Raw genomic sequence first — 23,647 nt, 5'->3', positions numbered from 1 at the left:
TCCTAGATTTTCAATATTGTCCCTTATTCCTCAAAAGCACTTCCTCCTCACTAATGTCCCTTAAGACTTCCTAGTTTCCTTCATAGTTCAATTCAAGCACTACTTTTTACATCAATCCTCCTTTATTCTCCTTGCTGCCAGTGCCTTGTGTTTATTTTGTATATAATTTGCATATAATTACGTATGTCCATATCATCTCTGATCAAATGTATATTCCTTGAAGAAAGGTACCTTTTTTGTCATTTGTCACAGTACAAAGCCCAGGGCCTGGTACATAGTAAGCATTTAATAATTTTTATTGCTTATTTGATTGTCTGCTTGAGGACATAGCTATTATAGCAGCAAAACTATGGAAATTTTGTATTTTAAAAATATAACACTTACAAGTGTTGCATTAGAATCACTGAGAAACAAATCCAGTAGTTGCTTAGGTGGATTTAGTGCCCTGATATATCTTGTAACTAAGATATTTGTCCCTTCGTCATTGAAAACGGTTGTAATAATTCTTCTGTTTGGAAACATCGCCTCACAATTTTTTCTGAAAATCTGTGCTCTCTGCAAAAGCGTTATATCTGGTTCATCTGTAAACTATAATCATATTTATAATATAAGTATAATTTATTTTATAAGTATAATTTCATACCGTATCTTAGATATTAATCACTTCCAAAATCATTCTCAAAAGAAAATGTCAAAAAGCAAAAGGTTAAGCTAGGGTTATTATTTATTTGTATGATATAAGGTTAATTGCTAGATGTATAATTATATTTTTAGAACAAATTTACAAATAATTAATATGCATATCTCTTCCACCCTTTTTGAAGATAAAATAACTGTTTGAATAACCAACCTTATCAGATTCTGTATTACTGATGACAGATGATATTTGAGGCTCAATAGTAGCAAAAATGTTTAAAAAGGTACATTCTTTTAAATTCTGCCCTTTGTAATCTTCTTTAGGTGAGACATATGTCTTACTCCAAGTGTATCCAAGCAAAAGTGGTGGAATATTTACTTGAAAAGTTCCACTGATCTGAAAGAATACCAAACATATCCTCTAACAGATGTTGTGATCAACTACTATAGAAGCTCAATCTGTCCTCTGCTTGAGGAGGAGCAGGCTTACATATTTGCATAGCAGCCCTAAAAGGCTGTGCCCCCTCCATACTTAGAAAATGGCTTTCTCCCTCCTCACAGAAGAAGAACTTCTTAGAGCTACTCTTCTCTTGCCTGCTGGCCTCTTAATGACCTAGAGTAAAGCAAAAGTTTTAAAAAAAAAAAAAAAAAAGGAAGAGATGGGAAGCCTGTATAATAGAAAGAGAAAGAGGACTATATCTGGGTATATGCCCTGATTATGTCACTTTGAGACTTGAATATATTAAGTCACCTAAACGCTGCAAACTTCATTTTCTTATCTGTAAAATAAGATTTATAACCACCTGTCTCAAAGGGTTGTTGTGAGAACCCACAAAAGCAGGCATATAGAGGTGCTTTGATGGTTTGGAAGCTAGAAGTGCAGCAATGGGACTGAAGAGGGTTTGGTTTCAGGGAGAATGTTAAGAAAGCAAATTCTTGTGATGCTGGCAACTGGATGGAATTCTGGAATGGGATAAATCAGATGGATACTTTTAGGGAATGAGGCTTCCAGGGATGACTGGACAGTTCCTTAAGACAGAGTAAGGGAAATATTAAATAGTAGCCTGGGGATTGGGAAATAGATATTGTGCCAATGTTTTTTGGAGTCCTCTGCTACAATGTTGCACCTTCTCCTGTGATTTTTCACTTAGCAGAGGTGTGAAGTTAAATGGGATAGTGACTCTGTATTCCACGATACTAAAAAAGCTGTTAATAAGAATCAGACCAGAGAGAATATACTAATCAATTAAAATAATTGATGATTGGTCTGATACTGACTGCTTTCCTAGTGAATAATACTTGTAGAGAGGAATTATTTATAATCAGAATTATTTCTGTTTCTCCATTAGTGTTAAATTTCTTAACCTAACCCTGAAATAGATCCTTCAAAAACCCATAAAGGAGAAAATTCTTTATTGTTGCCTCTTATCTGTAAAAGAACTAAATACTTCAAACTGTGTCCATATAGAGATGTCCTTCCTAAGCATGTTCCTGTCATCTTAGCCTCCTTCAAATCTATTGATCAGAAAGCTGAAGTGAAATTTTTTTTTAAAAAGAAAGATGTATTTTTCTCAAGTAAAATTTAGTACTTTTAGTCTAATAATTTTTTGTTAATACCTTTGGTTGTTGCAGAAGAGCTGAGAAAGGGAAAATAACTGATCCAAGCCAATTTTTTCTTATATATGAATGACCACTGCAGCTCTTGAAACAATGATCCTAATAAGAAAAATAATTACGATTATACATTCATTTATATAATATTTTTGGCTATGTAATTCACCAGTTCTGCCAATACTTGACAATGATTTGACCATTCTACATTAAAAAATACATTACACTTGGTTATTAAATTTATCTTGGATTGTGGATTATTTAATATGTGGCCCACTGCTGAATGCATGAAAGCTTGTTTTTCCTGCTATCCTTAGTGAAGATGTATTCAATTTGTATAGGGATAACTCCCACAAAGACCTTATACAGTTGGAAGAGAAGTGTATAAAAGTATTGTTTTTTAGTATTCAGTCTAGAAATGATCAAGGTATACAAGCCTACAGCTCCTTGCTTTCTTAATGGTGTGTCTGCTATGTGAATGTTCAGCCCCAAGCTGGCGGTGGGTTTACTTTGTTATCTCCAGATACATGGAGCTTTATCCTGCCTAGCAGCCTGCTTTCAGGCACACTAGCACTAGGCTTTTTGCCAGTTAGCAGTTTATTAAAGAGGAAGAAGTTAAATACCAAAGATGACAAGAAGAAAAATTATCAGATTGTGTGAGGCACCAGGAAGGGAGACACAGAGAAGAAATAAAAGGGAAAAGGATGTGTTAGAGAAGACATAGGGCCAATAGTTTTTATTCAGACTGCTTTCCTTAGAAATTATCTTAAAATTCACTAGTATTATTAGTGTTATACCTTACCTCATGTTTTTCAATCACAGTTTCATCAAAGATGTTGACATATATATTGTCTTTTATTTTAGATAAATTTGAGAAGCTGTAATCATGTCCTGGTGAACTAAAAAAAAAAAAAAAAAGAATAGCATATTTTAACTTTTTTCCTCTTAAAAATGCCTTTTTTTTTTTTTTTAAAGAAAATCATTCATAATGGATGATATTAAGTATCCATTTATCTTTATTGCAGGGAATATGTTAGTTGAGTAAAGAACTCAATGCTTTAAACTCAACAGGAAACAGAAGCTGTATCATTTGTAGTCTGTGGCATCTTTATGCCATATAACATTCTTTTTATGAAAAAAGTAACAATTTAAAAAATGCTAAGCAGAAGAGCTGCAGCCAAATTGACCTGTTACCCCTCACCATGCTTTGTGTCCTAGTACTAAATGTCATCCTTTTTTCCATACTCTCCACTCAATCTTTACTTGATGACATTCTATCCATCCTTCAGGTACAAATGTTATTTCTTCCACTAGCTTCAGATCCTGTTGCTAGAAATGATCTATAGTGGTCCCTTTAAAAAACTTTATTTCCTATTGATCTGTGATCCCTTTCTGATTCTCAGCCCCACCTGGGGAAGGCATATCCTCCTAGATAAGTTATCTTTCCAGGATGCCAGAGCCTTTGATTTAATTAGAAATCCTGGTCAAAAAGCAACCCTTTGAAGTGTTAATTCCAATAGGAGATCTGGGCTGTCCCAGCCCCCACTGGGTCTGACCTGCTTGGGCTATCCCAGCCCCCACTGGTCTGACTTGTTTGGGCTGTCCCAGCCCCAACCAGGACACCCAATAGCTTCCATCAACAAAGGTCTTTTGCAGATGGACCTTGGTAGCTCACTCAGCTGCCAGGACCTTCTATCTACTAAGAACTGCATTCTCAGTGCAAAACTCTATTTTGCAATAGATCTGTCACTATAGAAGTCAGTCTCTTGGTAAACTGATTTCTACCTAACAATGAACTTTCATTTTGCAACTCATAATTTGGGAATGAGTGAATTCTTTTACTCCTAAAACCTGTGGCCGATTTAAAGGGTATTCTTAACAACTCTTATAGCCACTAACCTCTAGACCACCAGGAATCTAGACCACTCAAACAACATCAACAGCATATTTTACTCATCTGATAAAAATCCTGCTGCCTCATACATTGTCCTTATAATTAGTTGAATTGTTAATATTTTCCCTGGGGAGATAAGGATGTGATATTGATTTGGAAAAAAAGAAATTTAAAGTCTGTGATGATAGCTTCTCTATCCTTTCCCTCCAGCAATTTGACTTATGATTGCTCTTTTTTTTTTTTCACTCAAGGAAAATTTGAGAGATACACTAATAGTGAAAGAGAAGCCCCAGGAAAGAACAGGGATGGACAAGATCTTCAATTAGATGTATTGGCCTTAAGTTCTTGTTTCCTTTTTATTTGTCTTCAGGAAAAAAACTTCTTGTTTCTCATTTTGGAATGGAGAAAAGAACATGAAACAGCTGAACTCTATCTCCCTCTCAGTCACATAAGTGAGTTACTCTGGGAGTCAGATACTGTGCTGTTAGTTTTAGAGAAACAGCCAAGACCATTTTCTGCAGTGATAAGGGATCAGTGTATGGAGAGCCAAAATGACTGAGAATCAACACGCAGAAAAATGAGATGGGATTAATGTTTGAGATGTGGCTTCTTTTGAAATACCCATCAATGAGGAAGGGATCATGTTCCTCATACCACTCCTAGTTTTTATTGTCCTTGTCTATAGAGTCTAGACACAATATTTTTCCTTTTGTTTTATCTTTTTTTTACAATCTTATTCTTGAAATCTCAGATATGAGGCTTCTTCCTTTGATCATTTTTTCAATGACCCATGAATAAGGCAAATCTTATGGCCAAAGGGAGTTAGTTTAGTGACTGTGTGTGGAATAGAGAGATAAGATGAAGAACTTACAGGAATATGTGAATTCTTTTTCTGTATTTTATTTTCATTATTTCTGTTTCTGTGTTTCCCCTGTGACCTGTGTAATATGTGCAGGCCCATATTTACTTGAGCCTTGGCCAGTTACATATGAAGCCTGAAGGCCTGATTTTCTATTTCCTAGAAATCAGGTGATTTTGGGGAAGCAGAAACCTTCCATTCCAATCTCTCTGGATAGCAACAAACAATTAGATGCCTCCCTCTCCCCTTCTCAATGCTCTCTTACTTGTGATGAATCTCTTGTATAAAAGCTGTGTATCTTTACTACTTCTTTAGCTCTCCTACCACAAGCTTTCTCTTTCCCTTATCTTGTGTTAGAACAGCTTATCCTCTGGAGGTTTAATAATAACCTTTTCTGCTTTCTATTTTGAATGATCTCTGAGTAATCATTTTGGGTAAGGGTCTTCTACATCCCTCACAACTGTGTCCCACGAGATGTTTCTTAAGAGATCTGGCAACAGATTTGGGGAGATGGTGAGAGTGGAGTCAAGTATATTATTTAATAAAGGCTTCATTTCTAAAATATGTGTAGAATTGACTCAAATTTATAATATAAGCCATTTCCCAGTTGGTATATAAACAAACAATTTTCAGATGATAAATTAAAGTCATATGAAAAAATGCTCTAAATCACTATTGATTAGAGAAAGGCAAATTAAGACAACTCTGAGGTACTATGGCAAACCTCTCAGATTGGCTAAGATGACAGGAAAAGATTAATGATGGATGTGGGACACTAATGCATTGTTGGTAGAACTGTGAAAAGATCCAATCATTTTGAAAAACAATTTAGAACTATGCCCAAAGGGTTATAAAACTGTGCATACCATCTTTGATCTGTCAGTCTCTGTAACTGGGTTTATATCCCAAAGAGATCATAAGAGGAAAAGTATCCACATGTGCAAGAATGTTTGTCGCAGCCATTTTTGTAGTGGCAAGAAACTGGAAACTGAGTGGATGCCTATCTGTTAATGTTAGAATCCTAGTGTTAACTCAACTTGAAACAAGATGATAACTCAAGGGAGATGTTAGAATCCTAGTGTTAACTCAATGGTATTGATACAATGCTTGTGTTCACACCTTTAGAGAGCTCATATAAGCAAGAAGTATTTAAGTACTCATTGGAGTTCACAAGTATGGGAGATTCATAAAGTTAACTTTGTAACTTTGTGAATTCACACCTCCCTTAATCCCTCCCTCAGAGGAGGAGTCAACCTTTTACACCCAGCATAAATAGAGCTTCAGTGAGCCAGTTGGGATCAGTTCGAAACAAGCTCTCTCTCGGAGGCAAGACAGATTCAGATTCATTCCATTTTCCACCTTTGTGCTGACTGGAGGCTGAAGGGAGCAGAGGCAAAGGACGAGCGGCAAGAGCTCTTGGAACCAAGGAGAGAGAAGGCCTCCAGAAAACTAGCCGAGCCCCAAGTGAAGGAGATAAGATTTTGGAAGAGACAATAAAAGACTGTATTTTAACACCTGGCTGTATTTGGAGTAATTATTACTTTTAACTGAAACTAAGGCTGCCTCCAGAAAATCTCCCTAAGAAACCTGCTCCCAGAGAAAACCATTATATTTTAAAGAAGAGAACACCACAAGTTAAGGAATGGCTAAAAAAAGTTATGGCATATTAATGTAATGGAATATTTATTTATTTATTACAGAATACTTATTATTCTGTAAGAAATGAACAGGCTGAATTCAGAAAAGTTTGGAAAAACATGAACTGATGCTAAGTGAGCAGAACTAAGAGAACATTGTACAAAGTAACAACAAGATTGTGTGAGGATCTACTGTGATGGACTTGGCTCTTTTCAACAATGAAGTAATTCAAGGCACTTTCAATAGACTTGATGTTAAATGTCATTTGCATTCACAGACTGAATGTGAATTAGAGCATAGTATTTTTGCCTTTTTGCTGTTGTTTTTTTTTTCTTGTAGTTTTTTTTTTCTTTTTGATCTGATTATTCATATGCAGCATGATGAATATAGAAATATGTTTAGAAGAATTGCACATATTTAACCTTTATCAGATGGCTTGCTGTGTTGTGAAACAGAGAAGGGGGAAAGGAGGTAAAAAAATTTGGATCACAAGGTTTTGCAGATCAGTGATAAATATGGATTGAATGAACCCTAAGAAGAGGTTACTAAGTGATAGTGATAGAGAAAAAGCTTAGAAGTGATAATGTCGGGTAAAGAGTCTTCTAATTCTCCCCCCAAGACAAATCAATCATTGTGTGTCAGTAACCAGGAATCTTACTTGGGAATTTGGGCACCAAAACTGAGACCATCAGAACTGGAAATGTCAGTCTCATTCATTCTATTATGTCTCTTACATCTGTTTCCTAATTTTCATTCACACTGCTATCAACTTAGGAAGGAGGTATATAGGTATTCAGGAGGATTAGCATCTCTACTTTCAGGGCTGCTTATCCACCTTTGGTGTCCACCTGGATTTAAAAATGCTAAGCAGAAGAGCTTTGGCCCTACATATATACTGCCAAGATCTTATTAGACCAGTGATCATTTAAAAATGAAATGCCTTAGCTCCATGTCCATTCCAATACTGTTTTTGTCCATTGTCTTGCTAATTTGACTTCATGTCTCTTCCAAATATCTCTTCTTCTCTACTCACAGTCACTTGCCCTTATTATTTTAACTGGTCTCCCTAGTTCTAGACTCTCCCCTATCAAATCCATTTTCAGTGTATCTGACAAAACTATGACCCTAGGGAAGTCTTATTCATCCATTTCCTACACACACCTTTAGTGATTTCTTACTGCTTCTAGGATAAAATAGCGTCAGACATTTAGAGTTTTCCAATCTGGCTTGTACCTTTCTTTCCTGCCCTATTTTATTTTACTTCTTTTCAAGCACTCATGCTATTATGTTTCCTAACATTATAACATCTCTCCTTTCCATGCATTCCTACACCTCTCACTTCCTGTGACCTCCCTCTTCAATGTCATTTCTCAGAATTATGAGTTTTCTTCCAGGTTTAAATGGTACATCTCTCATTTCTCCACATATTCAAGCTCATTTCCTCCACAAATTATCTTATGTATGTCTGTGTGTGTGTGTGTGTGTGTGTGTGTGTGTGTATACTTGAGAGTGAGTAGAGTGTTAGAAATCAGGAAGTCTTAGACTTGAATTCCATCTCCAAAGCTTACTCAAGACAAACTGGGTGAATAGCTGCTGACAGGCAGAGGCAAAAGGAATTTTTCCTCTACAGCCCCTATTCCAATTAAAACAAACAAACAAACAAAAACCTCTTCTCCCCTTGCCAGTGTCTGGAGTAGAAAGCAAGCTTCTTGAAGGCTGGGTCTGTTTCAGTGATCCACATGATCAGCATTTAAGGCATTTAATAAATGTTTGTCACATTAGGTTACATTTATTGCATTCTATTATATGTCCCTTAGGTTGGAAGTAAAGGGGTAGTAATATGCTTTGAGTAAGGGACTACCATATAGCAGTCACTGTGTTAAGCACTTCACAAATAATATCTAGGACAAGGATAAGCAGTTAGGGGGATATGCTTCTTTGTTCAAGCTCAACATATTAACTGCATTTTTTATTAAAAGTACTTTTTTCTATGTTGGCTTTATATTAAGAGTAAAAATCATACCCAAAGTTACCTGAGAAAGTTCAAACAGTCTAATAACTGAAGTATGTCAATTAAAAAAAAATTAAACATAACCAAAATATTTTTCATTTTCAATAAATGGTATATAGTTTTGATTTTGTTTTGATTGAGGAATGAAGGTGAGGGCAGTGGGCCAAATATTAGAAAAGATAATTTCTAACTTACTTAAAATCTATTGTAATTTCTTCATTCCAACATGGATGAGATCCATTGGCAGTATCAGTTTGATAAACAGTGTGCTGAAAAGAAACTTCTACAAAAGGGCGTACGGCATCCTAAAATATATAATAAATACTGACTAGATTTTGTAAGATTTTTAAGGAAACTATTTTGGGTACATAATTGCAAAGGCAACAAGGCAAGAAAAGTAGTTACTTGGTTACTGCTGGCAACTTGATAAGGCATTTTGCAAGGACTGTCCTTAATTGTCAGTACTTCACTACCCACTTATTTTCCAACCCCTTGAAAGTCGGCTTTTAACCCGACTTTATTCAAGTTGCTCTCTCAAAGATTTCCCTAGATTTCTTAATTTATAAATCTATTATTTTCCCAGTCCTTATTCATTTGATCTTCTTGTAGTTTTTGATACTATCCATCACATCTCCTTCCCCAGACTTTAAAGGTCCCTTTAAAAAAATTACTCTCTCTAAATCATCCTCTCTTCTTTGATAAATTATAATATAAAATCTCTTAGGATAAGCTTTCCTAGGTCTACATCTTTCAACACACACTTTCATTCATTGATCTTTTCTATACCCTTGAAAACAGTTATACACAGATGACTCAAAGTTATTTTATCCAGCCCTGCTCTGTCTTTTAATTCCAGTTCAGCCTCACTAAATATCTGCTGAATTAACTATGTTGATGTACTGTAATTAAATCAAATTCAGTGTCCGCAATGAAAGCTGTGGTGGTCTCCCTTAAATCCAACTCTTCTCCAAACTACTAAGTTATGTAGGCTTTCTCACTTTCTTTTCTGGAGTCACACTTGATTCTTTTTTTCCTTGTGGCCATTTTTTAATTGGCTCTCCATAATACCTCTTGCACCTGCACTCTTGTACTATCTACTCATTCGAGCACAACAATATTTCAGATCCTCATCACTTCTTTCCAGGACTATTCTAATGGCCTCTTACTGCCTTAATTACTCTTCCTGCCTTCAATCTCTGACCTCCTTAATTCATCTTCTATCCTCTGAAAGATTAATCTTGAAAGATAATGATCTAACGTAATAGATCTTTTTAGGGTACTAATATCTTCCTACTGAAAAGCTTAGAGTGGTTCCTTACTGCCTATAGGATGAAATATAAAACCTTCCATCTGGCATTTAAATAAATAAGTCACCACCCTAACTTTGCAATTTTACCTCAATATTATTGCTCTTTATATAATATGTTTAGGCTAAATTGTATCACTAGCTATTTCCCAAAATCAATATTTAGTCTTCAATATTTGTACATCTTCCACATAGAATGTATTTCCATCTCATCTCATAAATCTTGCTTTTCCTTCAAGGATCAACTCATTAATTTCCTCTGCAAAACTTCTCCCTCACTTCTCCCTGTTCTAAGCAGTATTTTCTATATTAATGTTTTCTATATTACTTGTTCCTGAAATATTCAGTACTTATCTCATTTATGAGCTCCACTGTGGCAACTGACTTGCTTGATTCTTTATGTCTGACCCGAGATATAGAAGAAAGTACATATGTGGGTATATCCAAGGTCCTTTAGGGAAAAAAAAAAAAAAAACAGTAAAGATACATATATTTCGAATAATTTTTAGCAATTGTTGGGTTCCTATCTGTGCTTTCAAAGATAATAGTAGAAAGTTAGTTGTAGTTACTACATGGTCAAGCAGCCAGTGGGTATAGTGGATAGAGGGCAGAACATATAATCAAGAAAACCTATTTTTAAATGCTGCTCAAACACTCACTAGCTGGGTCACCAAGTCACTTAACCCCTCTGAATCTCAGATTTCTTACCTCAAAAAAAAGTATAATTACAGCACCTACTTCTCAAGGTGTTGTGAGGATCAAATGAGCTAATATATGTAAAATATTTTGTAAACTAGCAAGTGCTGGATAAATGCTAGTAATGATGATGATGATTTTATATATTTCTCTGAATTCATGCTTCTTTTTTATTTTAAATGAACAGAAGTAGATAATTCGAGTTTGTTTCTGTGGAACCCAATAAAAAAAAAATCTAAGACTTTCACTGACTCAGAACAGTACTTGAATAACTTAAGACACCATTGTTGTTTCAAAGCCAAATAAAGTGGTTCTTATCTTTAGCCTTCTAGGAATAAGGAAGAGGTTTTAGAATCTATGGTGCTGGTTTAGACTTTAAATAGATTATTTTCTAGTACCTTAATTCCAAAAGCCTGTTTTGCTTTTAACTACCTCAAATTACTCAAACTTCAGTTTTCTTTGTTTTGACTCTTCAAAATCCCATGAACTATGGGAATACTAGGCCCTTCCATCCTCCCATTATCTCCCAAATCTGTCCAAGCTTATGTTTTTTGCTTCCATGACACTATCCATCTCATCTTCTGCTATTCCCCTTTCAACTTTCCCAACATCAGTCTTTTCCAGTGAGTCCTGTCTTCTCATTAGGTGGTCAAAAAATTCAAGCTTCAGATTCAGTATTTGACCTTTTAGTGAATAGTCTGAATTAATTTCTTTTTTTTTTAATATTTAATTTTATTTTATAATAACTTTATATTGACAGAATCCATGCCAGGGTAATTTTTTTACAACATTATCCCTTGCACTCGCTTCTGTTCCGATTTTTCCCCTCCCTCCCTCCACCCCCTCCCCTAGATGGCAAGCAGTCCTATATATGTTAGACAAGTTGCAGTATATCCTAGATACAATATATGTTTGCAGAACTGAGCAGTTCTCTTGTTGCACAGGGAGAATTGGATTCAGAAGGTAAAAACAACTTGGAAAGAAAAACAAAAATGCAAATAGTTCACATTCGTTTCCCAGTGTTCTTTCTTTGGGTGTAGCTGCTTCTGACCATCATTTATCAATTGAAACTGAGTCTTTGTCAAAGAAATCCACTTCCATCAGAATACATCCTCATACAATATCGTTGTCGAAGTGTAAAGTGATCTCCTGGTTCTGCTCATTTCACTTAGCATCAGTTCATGTAAGTCTCTCCAAGCCTCTCTGTATTCATCCTGCTGGTCATTTCTTACAGAACAATAATTGAATTAATTTCTTTAAAGTATTGACTGATTTGATCTCCTAGCTATTCAAGGGACTCTCCAAAGTCTTCTCCAGCACCACAATTTCAAAATATTAATTATTTGGTACTCAGCTTTCATTACGATCCAACTCTCAGAGCAATCATTGTTAGTGGAAAAAGCACAGCTTTCATTTCATGGACCAAGGTAATATTTCTGCTTCTTAGTATGTTTTCCTTCCAAGGAACTTTTTTTGTTTTTGTTTTTAGTTTCATAATAGTATAATAGTTACTGTCAGTAGTGATCTTTGAGCCCAAGAATATAAAACCGGCCATTATTTCTATTTCTTCTCCCTCTATTTACCAAGAAGTAATGGAACTTGTTGCCAAGATTTTAAAGATGTTTTTAGTATTAAACTTCAAGCCAGTTCTTGTGCTATCTTTTTTCAACCCACAAATTTCAACATTTTTCTGCTGGCTTTATTGGGTGTGTGTGTGTGTGTGTGTGTGTGTGTGTTTATGTAAGTTAAATAAATAGGTGATAATATTGATTGGTCAGTTGTTTTCCTTCATTCTCAAAGAGGGCCAAATAACATCAACATGTTGGGGGTCAAAATACTATGCGTCCAACTGTGGCTGATCAGACCAACAGGAGCTTAGAAGGCTTTGCCACAGGTTGGGTACATATGATCCATATGAACATTTAGATCTCTAAATCTGTGCCTCTCGTGGTTCTTTTGAGCTATTGAAATTCTGCTTCCCTTATAGAGCACAAAGCCTTTTTTTGATTTGGGCATGTCATACTGGGTGGTCCTGTGCCAGTGTTTCTTGTGACTCACAATTGATTTCAAAGTTCTTCAGAAGTGTTCCATGTGAGCACTTGCCTTGTGAGAGAGTTCTCTGTAAAATATAATGTACATTTGACATTCAAACAACGTGGCCAGCCATTGGAGTTGTGTTACCTTCAGCAGAATTTGAATGCTTGACAATTCAATTCAAAAAAGGATCCTAATGTCCAGTACCTTATCTTGCCGGATGATCTTTGGAATCTTTCTAAGCCAATTTAAATGGAAACATTTCATTTCCTAGTATGGTGCTGTTATACTGTCCAGGTTCCACATGTATACAACAATGAGGTTATCACTACAATTCTGAGATCTTCAGTTTGGTTTTCAGTCTAATACTCTGCACCACACATCACCTTTTCCACTTTCATATCCTGTCTCTTCTCCTTACAATGACATATCTACTAAATGCCAATGTTTGCTGTGAGGGGGCACTCAAAAAGTTTTATTTTATTTAGGTAAACAGAAGACAGTGTTGGTGAATCAGTGATGAAGTGGTCAAGAGATGCACAAGTTTTTAGTAGTTAGTGACCACTGGTGGGACTGTTTCTGACTACATTCCTTCCAAGGACTCTGTCTGATAATTTGTGACTACTCTTGCATTAGCCTCACCCAGAATGACAAGCTTGTCCTTTTTTGGCACACTGATGATGGAGTTCTCTGGATCTTCACAAAATTTTCTTTGACCTTATCAGGGTCTGACATGATGAGGTCACACGCACTGATGATGGTGGCATACAAGCCTGTTGATTAGTTGGGATTGTAAATCTTCTGCCAGTTTCATGGCACCCCTTATCATTTTAGCCACTTCATAAAAATGTATATCCAGCTCTGATTCTGGTAAGTTTGGCTTCATTTGCCACTCTTTACTCAGGGTTGCTGTTTGGATGAAATACCTCAAAAGAAGCTATTTCCTCTTCAAGTCCACGTGGCTTCATGTTATCTGTAAGCACATGCAAGGTCCTTATGCTGATGTTGAGTAGAATCATCTTTGCAAAAGTTTTTGTACGTTTTTTGAGTTTTGACCACAGAGTAGGATTCCCCTGTCTATCAAGGAAAGCATGCCAGGACTGCGTAAAGCAGACAATTTTTAAAGTACCTTTTCTAGTCTTTCTTCATGTCAGGAAATGAGCACTGCATTCCTTTAAAAATGCTAATCAGACATCCAGAGGAGTGTTGAATTCCACTGCTGCTTCAGTTCAGGGAGAAAACAATCCTGTGGCCTGAGCTACAGGTGCACAGATTGTGACTACAATTCCCAGTGAATGCACACCTGCTGCTTCATCACTTGCTTGTTGCTAAAGGACTTTGAGTTAGGTAAAAATAATAAAATAGTATATAAGTGATGTCTTTTTGATATGCATAAAATGGATTTTGGTAAGGCAGTTGAGTGAAGTTTTCAGCCTCTCTCTTCCAGAGTCATCAAAATCCAGTGGCAAGAAAAAAGTCATAATGATTGGCAATGGCTCAGGATGCAGTGGGTGTCTTGGTGCCTTTAATGTCTAAGCAAGTTCTAAATGTTCCATAGCACCTGCTTTAGCTTCATGGCTTCTTAATGGCTATTGGAACAAACTGTTCTCATCCTCTTATTCTGCCAGGTTAAGTCTTCATATGCATGGAGTAGACAACCCTCTAATTTGCTGACAGTTTTGAGACCCTTCAGTTACCTTCAACCTGATTTAGCCTGTCTGCCAATGTATACCAGGTTGTGGATGCTACATATGCTACAGCTTCTTGGAGTCATAGCTGGGTGAATGAGGTGCAAACCAAAGATAGAAAGCAACTCTAAATTATCAGCGTTACTCCATTTCTTCTAAGGGATTTTTGCCTATAGTAGTATATGAATTAAATTCATCCATTTTCACCCACTTAAGTCTTGCCTCAACACTCCTACAACCTAAGGTAACAATACACAGGATTGTCATACACCTTTTCCAATATTAAACTAATCAGTTGTTCCATGTTCAATTCTAACTGTTGAATCTTGACCTGCATACAGATTACTCTGGTAATCTCACCTCTTTGAGGACTTGCCAATATTTTGTTGTGATATACACAGTCAAAAGCATTAGTGTAGTTAATGAAGCAGAAGTAGGTGTTTTCTGGAACTCCCTTGTTTGGTTCTCCATAATCCAACAAATGTTGACAATTTAGTCTCTAGATCCCTTTTTGAAAACTAGTATGTTCTTCTATTAATTCTTAATTCACATTTGCACAAGTATTTTGCAGAATCTTAAGCTCAGCCTTGTTGGTATGTGAAATGAGTATAATTATTTGATATGTAAACATTCTTTGACATTGCTTGTTTGAGACATAAACTGACTTTTTGCCATCCAGTGGCCACTGTCAAGTTTTCCAAATTTGTAATTTTCCAAATTACATTACCTACACTAGTATTATTAGCAATGCTTTCTAAGGTCCACTTAACTTCATTCTCGAAGATGTCTGGCTTTAGATCTATAGTATCATCACAGTTATCAGTGATGTTAAGAGCTTTCTTATATAGTTCTTTGGTGTATTCTTGCCACCTCTTCTCAATTTCTTCTACTTCTGTGAAATCTCTACCATTTTTATCTTTTTATCATGCCCATTTTTACGTGAAATGTTTCCTTAATATCTCTAATTTCCTCAGAGATCTCATCTTTCCCATTCTATTGTTTCCTTCTTCTTCTTTTTTTTTTTTGCATTGCTCATTTAAGAAAATCTTCTTGTTATCCTTTAGAATTATGCATTGGGTCTATCTTTCCCTTTCTCCTTTGCTTTCTTTGCCCAGCTATTTATAAAACCACATCAGGTAGTCAGTTTAATTTCTGGTTTTTCTTTTTCTTTGGAAAGTTTTTTGTTGCTGCCTCCTGTACATTATTGTAAACCTCTATCCACAGCTCTTCAGCCACTGTTATCTTCTAGAATTGATCCCTTAAATCGATCACTTCTACTTCTTTTTCATAAGGAATGTTATTTAGGCAATATTTTTGTGTTCTGGTGATTTTTCCCTACTTTCTTCATTTTAAGCCTGACTTTTGCAATAAGAAGCTGATGACTGGAGCCACAGATTTTGTATTAACTGCATATGAAGTTTCTCCATCTTTGGTTGAAAGCTATATATTCAGCCTGATTTTCATATCAACTATTTGGTGATGTCCATGTATAGAATAGCCTTTTGAATTGGAAAAAAATTGTTAAAATCACAAAGTTTTCTTTACAAAACTTATTAATCTCTGTCTGCTTCATTTTGTACCCCAAGGCCAAAATGGCCCACTATTCCAGTTATTATTATTTTTTATTTCCAATCCCTTATGATGAATGTGACATATTTTTGGTTATTTCTAGAAGATATTATAGGTCTTCATAGAAATGATTGATTTTGCCCTCTTTGGCATCAATTATTGGAGCATTGATTTGTGTTACTGTGAAGATATTCCATTTCTTCTAAGGGATTTTTGCCCACAGTAGTGTATGAATTAAATTCATCCATTTTCACCCTCTTAAGTTCCCTGACAACCAAGATGTTGGTGTTTAATCTTTCCATCTCTTTTTAATCATATCTGGCTTACCCTGGTTCAAAGATCTTATATTCCAAGTTCAATTTTCTTACCTGCCCTCAATTTTTATAGATATTCCAGATTCCATGCCTATTTTGCCATTAGTACTCTATTCTTACAATGTGGCCCTCTACTACATTGGCATTCCATGCCTTCTCATATAATATTTAGCTAGATAGCCAAAAATTATGAATTAGCAAAAATCACTTAAGGATGAAGTGGGCTGTAGCAAAGTGGAACATGGGAAGAGATACGAGAAGTCCAAGTTACATTTAGGAAAATAGGTTATTGATTCTATTGTACATTTTCCCCAGCAATTTGAATTTTACTTCTAATAATTAAAGATACTTAGAAAATCAAATATAGGACTATATCTCCTATATGTACAATTTATTATTCAGGGCAAAGATTAGTAAAGAAGCTTGTATAGATGACCTTGTACTTACAATAAAAATAGTTTGCTTGTTACATTAGTATACCTCCTAAATAATAACACTTCAAGGAGGAAGACTGCCAAACCATTCAGTGCAAGGAAACAGATGGGGTTATTTGTATATTCTAATCGCCAGCATTTCCACTCACAGAGGCTGCCTATAGCTAATTTAAATAGGAGAGTTTCTTTTTACTGTATTTATGAGATTATCTAATATATTCCTAATTTGTACTTGAACCTTTTATATGTGATACACACACACACACACACACACACACACACACACACATTCTCTCTCTCTCTCTCTCTCTCTCTCTCTCTCTCTCTGGTTTCTTAGGTATAAGCCTAAGTGTGCTTATACATAGATTTGGTCACATCACTTCTATACTCAGCAATTGTCACCAGCTCTTTATTGCCTACAAAGTAAAATCTGAACTTCTTTCAGTTCATGCTACTTTTCCAGGTTTCTCTCATACAACTCATTGTCATGTAATCAACACTCCTGTCAATCTAGATTAATCTTTGCCCACTCCCCTTCCTTCTGCACTCCCACCCTCACACCAATACTTTGCTTTTATGTCTTCAGGGAGATCCCTTACTCTCTTCGCCTGTTTAATTCTAAGATCCTTAAGTGCTGAAATTAAATTCCTGCTCTTTTGTGAGGCCTCGTGGATTCCCCAAGCTGATAACAGTTTTTCCCCCCTTTTTGACCTTAGACAGAGCATGCTGCTTTATGCCCCTCTAGGGTGTTGACCATACATTTGGTGTCCCAGTAATCTGCTTTGTGTTCTCCACAAGAGACTGTGGGTAGCACAAGAATAAGAACTATGGACCATCTACATTTCGTGACTGAATCAAAAGGGTTTTTTCCCATAATTTTTTCTCATTTTTCCCATAATAGGTTTAGAGTCATTGAATGCTGGTTACCCACAGCGCCAAATCAATGTGGAGCCTCCATACTCTCACCATTCCCAGCAGACCTGCACAGGCTCACCTGCTCACAGTGGGCTTCCTGGAGGGGATGTTATAAGCTCTCATGATTCTGACCAGAAGGTGAATGTCCCCATCACCAATTGTTTGTGCTGCAATTTTCTTCCTTTCTCTTCTTCGAGGCTTTAAATTTCGTCGCCGTTCTACAAGCTTGCAAATGGCGTGTTTCAGCTGGCTGAGGAATTCACAACAATCAGCTATGTGTGCAACATAAGCCATATAATAAAAACTAAACTCAGTTTTACTTTGTTATTTGTTATAAATGGAAATCCTATTTTGAGCCCAATTCTCCCTACTATAAAAAAAAAATTATAGATTATTCTCAACCCAATGATGATATCCCTTGGTGAATAAGTCTTTATAATGTGACTCTTTCTCCCCAATATGTTGAAGGAACAGGTTTACATGAAACTATTCGATGTTTCTTTGGATATGTTTTCTTTGATACAAAGTAGAAAGGGCAATGTGATCTAAGTATAACACCACATTACTTTTTTAATGTGATAAAATTAGCCTAGTTAGAGTGCTGGATTTTAATCTAAATCTAAATCCCTCCTTTGTTACTTATATGTATGATTGTGGGCAAGTGACAAACCTTCCTGGATTCAGAAAAATGGAGGGCATAAAATAAATTCCCTTTCATCTCTAAATTATGATTCAGTGTGCTATGAAGTTATTTATGAAGCTATTAATGTAGAAATTGTTACCATTTATGCAGCTGCAGAAAATTAGAAATAGTAACATACAAAACAGATTAAAAATACTAGCCCAAAAGGTATGCAGACAACTTTGATAAATAGTATTGATGACTTGACAGACCAAAGAGGGGGTTCCCAGGACCCCTGACAACCACATTCCTGTTTTTAGCCTTTAGTCATACTTCTAAGTCCATTGTCAAGACAAGTGGAAAACATGGTTAATAATAGCCAAAGGGACATACTATGGGTCTGAGCACTCTTATTCACCGTAGTGATACATAAATTTGACATAGAATTCACAACGTACATATAGGCTTATGTAATGGTATTAAAATAGCACTACAAAGTCAAGATTATTTTTAAGCCCCAAATTATTTTCCCTATGTTAAAAAATCTTTCAGATAAATTGGAAATAATAAAAGACATGTTTTAGCCTGAAAAGTACAGTTTAGGTGAAAGCAGGTATTATGTAGACATGTCCATAAAATAAAAGTGGCAATATAGTAACTTGTAAAACATATTCTTTAATCACCAATACTGACATTTACCTATATTAACTATACATTTTAAATTTTGATTCAAAATAAATTTATAAAGTTGAAGTTTTCTAAAAAGGGTTTCTAAAAAGTGGTTCACAGTTTGAATTATTTTATTACATACCTTGCAGATACAATTTCTTCATAATCAGTTACAACATCTGATAAGGTAAATTTGTTAACTTTGACAATTTTTTTCATCACCAATTTCCTCATCTGAAAAAAGATGTTTCTGTTTTAGACTTTATTAAAACAGATTTTTGACATTTTAAATTAAGACCTATACATATATGATTTCACTGACACTACTGCTAACTTTTTTTTTTTATAGCTAATGGGTGAGGAAGGAGAAGATGTCCTTGAAAATCAAATAATTAGCTATTATTGTTATTGCTATTATTGGCAACTTTCAAAGAGCATACTGTAATAATGTACAATCTATTTTGGATTCCTTATTGTCTTGGGAAGGAAGGAGGTAAGGGAAGGAAGAAAAAAATTTAGAACTCAAAATCTTACAAAAATGAATCTTGAAAATTATCTTTACTATTGATCTGCATTTGTAACAGTTCTTTTAACTGAAGTTTATGAGCTAATGAAGTCACAAGTCCTGATCCTACCTATCTCTTTTATGAGATTCTCCCAAAATAGAGAGAATAATATGCCCCTTCTTCCCTCCCTACCATCTACTCATTCACTAATTTATTTGGGAATAAATTTCAAAGTATCTTTCCTCAGATTAGACTTCTCTAATTTTTTTAAATATAAAAAGTAGCAATTTAAATCACACTGGAGTTTTCAAGAAACACAAAAAAATTAAAGAAGATTCTGGATTATGATATGTTTAAAAAAAAAAAAGGAAATTAGATTTCAGCCTACACTTGCCTAACTTGTAAAATTAGGCTTATTTCTTTATGAGAAAAGATAGTTTTTTAATACAGAAATCTTTAGCCATAGCTGGAAAAAGATTCTGATGTGCAAATTAACCATGGCATATAACTTTAATGAACTTATCAAATCTCTAAAGTAATAACAAAACAATTAGAGGAATTTATTTATGTTAAGAGTAGAAAGACACTAGCTGGGAATTATGAGGAACCTTAACCATCACTATTTTGTGACCTCTTGTTTTCTACTTCTAGAGCTAATCAAAGTTCCTTGAACTTTGAGAGGGAGAAAGCTGGATGTCCTCTCCATCTCTTATGAGTGTATAGATATCGTTAGGGAAAGAATATTATTTAGGCAGTGAACTAGTCTCTAGGCACTAAGCCACAGGAAGTATCAATAAGGTTAAACTCTTAAATCCCTATTTATACCAATCTTCTGAAGGATCTTTTTAAAAATTATTGTCTTTCCCAATTTCATATAATTTTTTTTAAACTTTCATTTAAAAAGTTTTTGAGTTCCAAATTCTCTCCCTTCCTTCCTCCCTCCCTGAGAGTGTAAACAATTTGATAGAGGTTATTTATGTATAACCAGGCAAAAGATATTTCCATATCAGAAGTGTTGCTAAAGACAATACAGACTAGGCTAAGTCCTTTTCAGGACTAAGCCCATTAGAGGAATTCTTCCTCTTCATAGTTTCTTCCCTTTAAAAGAATCTTCCTCCTCACTATAACTGGTTAGTCTGCTAAACTCTACTATGGATTTAACCCAGTGGTTCTCAAATTGTGGTGCAGTGAATCCTGGAGGGTCTCTGAAATCCTTTCAGAGGATCTACAAATTCAAAATTAGTTTTTTTCCTAATATGATAAATATCTATTATGTAACCCATATAAACAAAAACTCTTTGGACATATTCTCAATAGTCGTTAATACCGTAAAGATACTGAGAAAAAAGAGTTTGAAAACCACTGATTTAACCTGTCAGTCAATGGTATACTCACATCTCAAGGCATTTTTCTTTTTCTTTCTTTCTTTTTTTTCTTTTTTTTTGCTGAGGCAATTGGGATTAAATGACTTGCTTAGGATCCCACAGCTGGGAAGTGTTAAGTGTCTAAAACCAGATTTTTAACTCAGGTCCTCCTGACTTCAGGGTGCTCTCTATGCACTGGACCACCTAGCTATCATGGCATATTTCTTTAATGGCTTCTTCTAAATCTTTTTTCTTGATAACTTTATTGCTTTCCTGAATATATTTCATATTTACCATTCCTGGTGCCTATTTACCTCTTCATTTTGTTTGAAACTTCTCCTAGGAAATACACACACACACACACACACACACACAAAACACACATCCAAAAAATAAAAAATAATCTGCTTTGATATGCATTTAGACTTTTTTTCCTCTGGAGGTGGATTTTTCATCATGACTACTTTGAATTGTCTAGGATCATTTTATTTCTGAGAAAAGCTAAGTCATTCACAATTGATCATAATTCAATATTGTTTTTACTGTGTACAATATTCTGGTTCTGCTCATTTCATTTTGTATCAGTTCATGTAAGTCTTTGTAGTTTTTTCTGAAACCTCCTGTTCATCACTTCTTATAGCCCAATAGTACTTCATCACAATTATATATACCAGCTTGTTTAGCTATTCCCCAATTGATGGACATCCCCTAAAGAATCTTTATGACATAGAACACTTCCAAAGACATGAGAAGAAACAATGTGAGCAAGTCAATGGTGAAAGTATGCAAATAAAAATTGTGTATACCTTGTATGTATCTAGTTTATTTACAGATATAGAGCCAGAGAGATTTATGTATCTCTATCTGGATTTGTCTATAGCTTTATATGGCCTAGAATTATCAATTTTAAAGTCATGCGAAAAAATGGCCAATTAACAAGAATTTATTAACATGGAAAGCACCATGCTAAATTCTGGGGAATACAAAGAAAGAGAAAGATGTGATCTGTGACCTCAAGGAGGTCACACTCTTAGGGGAGAACTAATGTGCAATACATATACACACACTTTCTTATAAATGTATTATCCCCCATGTATAATATATATGCATGTATATAATATGTACTTAGTTTATTTATAGATACAGCTCTAGGTAGAATTATCTGCATCTATCAAGATCTATCTTTGTCTCATGTATATTCTATATTCATATTCATATATATTCAATAATACATTATTTATAAAAATGCATACATACAGACAGAAAAACAGTGTAGATGGAAGGTATCTTAAAGGAAAAGCAACAAAAGTTGGGGAGGATAAGACCATGTAAGGTATCCTGCAGAAAATAGGATTTTAGCTATATTGAAGGAAGCATGGAAAGCAAAGAGACGGTATAGGGAAGAGTATTCTTGGCATGGGAGATAACCTGTGTAAAGAAGATTTGGGAGGAGCCTAGATGGCAGAGGAAAGGCAACAACCCAGGTAAATTCTCCTAACATTCTCCTGCAAACAATTTCAAAATAACACTTTAAAGCAAAATTTAAAGTGTCAAAGCTAACAAAAAGTCATATTGATACATGTTTCCAGTCTAACACAACTTAGGAGGTCAGCAGAAAAGGTCTGATACCCTTTTGGGGTTTGGGGGCTGGGAGAGCACACATGGGAGAGTAATTGCACCAAGAAGAGGCTTTAGAAATGTCTTTAAAAAGCAAAATAGTCCATATAGGAAAAAGTATAAAAATTCACTGAGGAAAAGGAAGTTCATAAAAAGCCTAATTGGTCAAATGGAAAAAAAAAAAAGGTATAAAAGAACACTGAGAAAAATAAAAATTAGAATTCAGCAAGTAAGAAATTAACAAACAATAACACAAAATCAAAACAATAAAAATAGAAGAGAATTTTAAATAGTTCATTGGAAAAACAACTGATTTGGAGAATAGATTGAGGAGAGGTAATTTAAGAAATATTGTATTACATGAAAGTCATGATCAAAAAAAGACCTAGACATCCTATGTCAAAAAATTATAAAGGAAATTGCCTCTAAATCTTAGATCCATAAGGTAAAATAGAAATTGAAACTGAAAGACTCCATTGTTCACTTCCTGAAAGAGAACCCCAAACAAAGATTGCTAGGAGTATAATAAATTCCAGAGCTCCCAGGTCAAGTAGAAACTATTGCAAGCAGCCAGAAAGAAGCAATTCAAATATTGTGGAGCCACAATCAGATCACATAAGGCTTAGCAGCTTGAATGTAAAAGATTAGAGGACTTAGAATATGATATTCCACTGGGCAAAGGAGATAGGAATAATCTACCCAACAAAACTGAATATAATCCTTCAGGGGGAAAATGAAAAGATATTTTCAGGTATTTCTGATGAAAAGCTGAATAGAAAAGTTGACATTCAAATACAAGACTTGAGAGAAGCATAAAAAAGTAAACATGAAAGAAAAATCATAAATGACTCAAAGTAAAAATTTATATTCCTATATGAGAAGATAATATCAAGTAGCTCCTAAGAACTTTATTATTATTAGGGCAGTTAGAAGCAATCTACATAGACAAAGGAAAAGGTATGGATGTAAGTTGATTGTTGGGATGATCTCAAAAAAATGAATGGATGAGAAAAAGGCATGCTCTTGGAGAAAGGGTAAGGGAGAAGTAGAATGGGGGAAATTATCTTACATAAAAGAGGTGCACAACAAAGATCTTTTACAGGGAAGGGGGAGATATGAGGCAGGCAATGCTTGAACAAACCTCCCTCTCATGGAATTGGTTCAAAGAATATATTTACATATATATTTACACACATATATATATACATAATATATGTATTACACATATATATATATATTTTATATATGCTCATTTTTGTTTAGA

General features: G+C 35.0%; 1 protein-coding gene across 1 annotated transcript in view; it reads right to left on the bottom strand.

Annotated features, from left to right (window-relative positions):
• CC2D2B (coiled-coil and C2 domain containing 2B) overlaps window positions 1-23,647 on the bottom strand; it is a 128,238-nt gene that overhangs the window by 25,754 nt on the left and 78,837 nt on the right. The window contains 8 exon segments of the mRNA XM_051973820.1: window positions 385-588; window positions 851-1,033; window positions 2,254-2,352; window positions 3,050-3,146; window positions 8,845-8,977; window positions 10,306-10,406; window positions 17,685-17,855; window positions 19,039-19,130. Coding sequence (XP_051829780.1) covers window positions 385-588; window positions 851-1,033; window positions 2,254-2,352; window positions 3,050-3,146; window positions 8,845-8,977; window positions 10,306-10,406; window positions 17,685-17,855; window positions 19,039-19,130 — 1,080 coding nt within the window.

This window comes from Antechinus flavipes, chromosome 2 (genome assembly GCF_016432865.1).
Source record: "Antechinus flavipes isolate AdamAnt ecotype Samford, QLD, Australia chromosome 2, AdamAnt_v2, whole genome shotgun sequence".
Taxonomy (NCBI): domain Eukaryota; kingdom Metazoa; phylum Chordata; class Mammalia; order Dasyuromorphia; family Dasyuridae; genus Antechinus; species Antechinus flavipes.
The sequence above is the reverse complement of the archived record's forward strand: the minus strand, read 5'-3'. Positions and strand labels throughout refer to the sequence as shown.